Source organism: Pholcus phalangioides, unplaced genomic scaffold (genome assembly GCF_987345545.1).
Source record: "Pholcus phalangioides strain wild (caught in Gottingen) unplaced genomic scaffold, Ppha-v1.0 ptg000015l_1, whole genome shotgun sequence".
In the NCBI taxonomy this organism is placed as follows: domain Eukaryota; kingdom Metazoa; phylum Arthropoda; class Arachnida; order Araneae; family Pholcidae; genus Pholcus; species Pholcus phalangioides.
The window spans coordinates 43139485-43145335 of record NW_028301608.1 but is presented as its reverse complement, the minus strand read 5'-3'; the positions used below and the strand labels follow the sequence as shown (position 1 = coordinate 43145335).

Below are 5851 nucleotides of genomic sequence, written 5' to 3'. Positions count from 1 at the left end.
AATTTATATATCCTACAGAGTTTTCTTTCTTTGGTGTCCCATGTGGGAAAAGCTTAGACAATTTTACCTATTACTCTGGCACCAAGTAGTGTAACATGAATTGCAGGTCATGTGTTTGTGAAGAAATATCATTCTGTGAATTCCCAAAAGTTTTGCAACTGGCATAGGGGATGCGAGGTATGGTGTTTGTTAGCATATTGTTGAGCCCCTTGAGTGGGGCTATGGTTTAACTGCAAATTGATATGGGCCCTATCAAAATAATTGAGGTTGCTCCTATCTGTGGTACCCTTTTATAGGAAAAGGAGCAGAGGAGATCTAAGGATATGGTCAAAACTCAACATGAGGTTGTTGAAAATTACTCGTGACAGTATGAATCAGAGCAGAAAATAAATTGATATTCAGCATGAGTTCAAGGTGTTTGATATAATTAAGAAAATTTACCAAGTTGTGAATGCTGGTTGCATTTACTACATCACTTAATGTCCCTGATGAGCACCAAAGCAGTTCCTTCTTGGGATTGAGAAGGTGGGGCATCGTCCCACATTGTGAAGTGGAGTTTCGTCTTCCTCTCCACACACACACATGGGACAAATAGGTGAATCTGCATAGTCACAGTTATGTAGGTATTTCACTAGGTATGCATGACCAGTGATGATCTGTATAAAAGTTTATTGGCAATATTCGGTTGGGTTCCCAAGGCCAGCTTGGCTTGTTTGCAGTCCTGCCTTAAGTTCCATTGCCAAAAATGTTTATTTTCTATCCATTGTTTGACATCTTTTATAGTTGACATGGAAAAGGATAGAAGGGTTCAGGTCCAGATAGTTTCAGGTTCATTGCCTCTTTGGCTATCTGGTCTGCAAGTTCGTTTCCCTGGAAATTTTCATGTCCAGGAACCCAGTAAAGGTTGATGTTGTTGCCAAATGCTGCCAATTTATTCAACATATCAGTGCAGTATTTGACACACAGTTAGAACTTGAGGAAGTTGTCAAGAGCCTTTAATGCTGCTTGGCTATTCGAGAAGATAACAATTTGTTTATCATGATACCCTTTAGAAATCGACTTTCAGCCAGTGTGGCTATTGCAAGTACTTCAGCTTGGAAGACTGTAGTCATTTTACCAAGATACATATGTATCTTATGGTAGTCATGATCCACTCCAGAGATGCGGAAGATTAATCCAGCCCCAGTTTTGGTTATCCTGGAGCCATCAGTGTAACATTTGATAAATCGTATTGAGATGTTATCAACTATGTTAGTAATTTCATTTACCCGAGGTATGTGGATAGTGTAATTTTTTGTAAATTTTTTTGTTTTGGAACAGGAGTCTATTGGCATTATTAGAGAAGAAATTTCTACTTTACCCAGTAGACAGCTGTCACAATGGTTTTTAAAAAAGGGTTTATCCCATATAAGGTCAGTTGCACCAAGTACCATTACTTTCCAGCTTGTACATGGTTTTAAAAGCTTTTCCTTGTAGATACCATCTGAGAGGTGACAGCTTGAGAGCAGTTTTAAGAGCAATAGAAGGGGAGCTGGATAAAGCTCCCATGATAAGAATGCACACTAATCTTTGCAGTTTTTGTAGGACTGTTTAGTAAGAGCTCTTTACTAATGCGTGATGCCATACCACACATCTGTAGTTGAGCATTGGGCGTGCAATAGCGATGTAAATATACTGGGTGGCTTTAGAATTTAAACCCCATGTTTTACCAATAATTCTTTTTCATAGCATAAGTATATATTAGTGGCCCATTTAGCTCTTTCTTGAATATAGAATTTCCAAGAGAGCTTAGAGTCCAAGTGACATCCAAGGTATTTCATTTTGTCACAGATGATAAGATCTTGTCCCTTGAGGGTTAGGTTTCCAATTTCCCACTTTCTGTTCTATGTAAAGACCACTATTATGGTTTTTTCCATGGAAAATACTAGTTGGTGCTTATCACCCCATCTGTTGAGTGTAAAGTTTGTTGAGCAAGAAACCTCAATGTGGATATCATGCTTTTGGATGAGCACAATTAGATTAACTGCATATGCTTCAGTCCTTTTATTAGATCAGAGATCAAGGAGCTGAAGACTATGTTCCATAAAAAAAGGAGAAATAATCTCCCTTGTGGGCAATCTCTTTTAATAGATCTTTCAGCTTGGACATCAAGAACATGAGCAATGATTGTTCTGTTCCCGAGCATATGATCAATCCATCTGATTATCATAGGTGGAATGTTGTATATTAGTGCCTTTCATATAGAATCGAACGTAACATTATATCAAAGGCTTCAACAATGTCCAAGAAAATGCCAATAGCAAATTGCCCATTGTGTTTTCAATTATCCAGATCAATTGATGAAGAGCAGAGTCAGTGGAGTACCCATTATTAAAGCCATGCTGGTTCACATTAATTCTGCCTATTAAATGGGGAACATCTTGGAAATGCAGGGTTTTAGAGGGGTAACAACTTGGCTTATATATACCTATATATTAATCCTGTATATTTAAAATATATTAACTGCAAAAAAAGTAGATTTTCATAATTCAAAGACATTTTCAATTTTACAATTTCAAAGGCAAACATGCAAAAAAGGCATTAAATTTCAATTTTACAATTTATATAATAGATAAATATGCTTTGTTTTTCCCCTTATTTTTCTGCATCTAGAAATTTATTTTCTATATCTCAATCCAGTTTGAAAAGGCATCGCGAGCTTAGTTGTCGATACCAAGATATTGCAGGGTTCCCAGTGTCCTGAGATAAGTCAGGAAAATGAAAAATTGTCAGAGAAAAATGCAAGTATACAGTGAAATTCTTTATAACGAGATAATTGCTTGTGTAATGATATTATTCTCTGGCCCCAATGCCCTTTCCTTGTGTTAATATATTTCATCTGTAACAATAACACCTTTATAACTATATGTTTTTCCAGTCCTTTGAATATCGATACAGGTGTTTCACTGCATTACATACGAATACAAATAAAAATACAAGGCCACAACAGGCAGAATGTCCAACGAGGTAGCTGAGAAAAAGATGCCCATAAAAAATATGGATGGCCTGTATTTCTAAAATGCAGCAACTTAATTAAAAATAAAAATGCAATTATAAAAACTAAAAACTATATATACAATGATAAAATATACAATGCCCAAAAAAATATTTATGGTTATCTTATTACAAGTATGGACAGCCTCTCGATTTATCCCAACATGTTCATTGCATGTCTTTTTAAATGTGTCAATTGTGTTAGAATCCACCTGCCCTGAGGGTAAGCCATTCCATTTATCAACAAAACCATTAGAGAAAAACACTACCTAGCATTGTCAGAAAATAATAATCAAGAAAAATTCTGTTGAGGGGAAAAATAAACATTTGAAAGAGAGGTTACGATTTTTTTTTTCAGGAGTTTTGCTCAGGTAAATTGTTGATATTTCGCCATGGAAATGATCAAGGATTGGAATCCCTGTATTGTGTTTTGCTTAGGTATTTTACGAAAAGCTACATGGATTACTCAAAGGCCGTTGCTATGACCAACCACCACCAGGGGTTTACGCAGCATTGACCTTTGGAGGGGACACAAATGGCTGAGGAGGGGGGGGGGCAAATTTTCCCCTTAAGAAATTTTTAGTCACTACCCTTCAAAAAGTATTCAAATTAACAGATTTTTCTTTTTTTAATTTTGTGTGTCAGACATCGCCCTATGCACCACACAGTATAACATATGGCCATATATAATGGTATAACCATATACTTTATTACACAAGAGAAAAATAGTTTTTAAAGAAAAATATAATAAAAATTAATATATGAATAAATAATGAATAAAAATAATAATATAAAAAATAGAAAACAAAAAACATAAATTGGAATAAATGAAATTGGTTAAAATAGCATATAAAAAGTATTTTCTTTCGGTATTGTAATTTTTTTACTGAAATGTTAGTTTTTTTCTAGTTTGTAGGCACGAGCTCTCCTACGCCCCTTCCGCGTATGCCTCTGCTAACAACTGTCAAAATTTTTTTTTCCAGCAATTTTCAGTATGAGTCTATGTCTGAAACATGATTAAAATAAATGTGAAAGAAAAAAAATAATGAACCAAAAAGATAAATTTTTCATGAAATTTTTGTCCCACTTAGATTATAGAAAATTTAACCGGAAAGAGCCAAAAATTCTTTGTTTTCTTTTTCTGGCAAAGTATGGATTTTTTTTTCCTTCAAAAAATTAATAGGTTTTCAGTTTATTTTAAGGGATGTTTATAGATTTGTAATTGAATTAAAACAGCCAGAAACAACTTTTTTTTATACAAATGTAGGAAATTTATTATGAAAAATGATTCTACTCTCTACTCAAATAGAAAAAAATATGTAATCACACAAAGTTTAAGAACAAGATCTTAAATAGTGAAGAACAAAAATTGCAAACAATTTTTCATCTTTCAAAAAGCGTGATAGTTTGCATTTTCTATCAAATTCACTCACGTATAAAAATGTTTGAAAAATTATAGTAGCAACATCTGGAATTTCCAGAGGAAAAAAAAATTGGGTTCAACAAACAAAAAAAAATAATGGATATTAATGATGCAGCCAGCTTCTTTTTTCCACCAAAAAATGTATTCAAATCAGTCCATGCTTGCACATAGGACAAGTAGGTCTTACTTTGAGACATTTCCTGAGACAATCACCGTGAAAAATATGATGGCATGGTGTAACTCGGGCGCAGGTCATGACCTGTAGGCAGACTGCGCATACGTCGTCTTCCTTCTCGCTCAATTCTTGGCTTGTGGCGTATCGGTATCGATCCAGACTAGCCTTTTCCTTCATCAGGGCTTGCAGATGGAAATCAATGTCTCGTATGCCCATGAAGACGTTTATGAAACTGGCAGCCACAAGCAAGAACCAGCTCTCGTTCGAAGTGAGGAAAACGAGCATGATCATGAGTCCGGAAGCGACCGACGAAATCATTCTGAGGATAACGGGTGTCCAAAGACTTTCCATACTCTCGAAAAGATCGCAATTTAACCATTGCAGTATCTCGGGTATCTTTTCTTGGCAAAACCTCTCCGTCAATACGAAATATGCGGCCGTGATGAATATGTAATACCATGTTGGATTAAAATGCTCTAGACCTTGCTCGAGGCCGAACACCAGTAGCATGAATACGCCCGTAACTATGAAGGTCACAGCCCTAGTGAATTCCAACATGACTTTAGTGGCTGTCATGGCAAGATGACGTATGCTGGAATGTTCAGACATGAATACGACTGGGGCTATGTTCTGTAAGTACAGCAGTTTCTGAGTGTACATTAGGAGGTAAACTATAACGTTGTAGAACAACAAAGCGTACAGTCCCGTTAGTTTCTCTTCCGGACAAAACCATCTGTCGCATAACATGAAAAACATGATTTGATTGATGAGGCTCGCCATAGCCTCGGATCGGTGGATATTTTCCGCTCTGTTTCTGCGTTCGTGATTCATTTTCACTGGTGGTTGAGCTCTATTTGAGACCACCCTTAATGCTTTCGGAACTTGCGCGAACCAGTCGCTTCTTGATAGAAACCTTTTCACACTTTCTGTTTATTGAAGTGAATTAGTCTCTTGCAAGGAAGCACAAAGTGCTATTGTATTGCACAAAAAGGAAATAGATTCGACTTGGCGTTTCGATGCGAGATCGGTTCGATTTCTTCAACTTAGACAAGCTCTCGATGTCTCCAAACGGTAGGTACGATTTCCGATAAAGGATGAATCGGCATAAAACATGCTGTCGGCCTGGAGGGAGGGAAAAAAAAAATTTTGTTAGCGATTCATACAATTAATATAGTAGCAATAAAAGTTATTCAACAATAATTCCAGCACACGAGGATGCA

At 36.2% G+C, this 5851-nt stretch overlaps 1 protein-coding gene across 1 annotated transcript; it reads right to left on the bottom strand.

Annotated features, from left to right (window-relative positions):
* Positions 1 to 4467: 4467 nt before the first annotated feature.
* Positions 4468 to 5596, bottom strand: LOC149076053 (uncharacterized). Its single transcript, XM_089243578.1, has one exon. The coding sequence runs from the start codon at positions 5460 to 5462 to the stop codon at positions 4602 to 4604; it is 861 nt and encodes a 286-aa protein (XP_089099704.1). The 5' UTR covers positions 5463 to 5596; the 3' UTR covers positions 4468 to 4601.
* Positions 5597 to 5851: the final 255 nt, after the last annotated feature.

Excerpts from the sequence above, each read along its gene's own strand:
- LOC149076053 (XM_089243578.1), bottom strand. The coding sequence starts at position 5,462 with ATGAATCACGAACGCAGAAACAGAGCGGAAAATATCCACCGATCCGAG.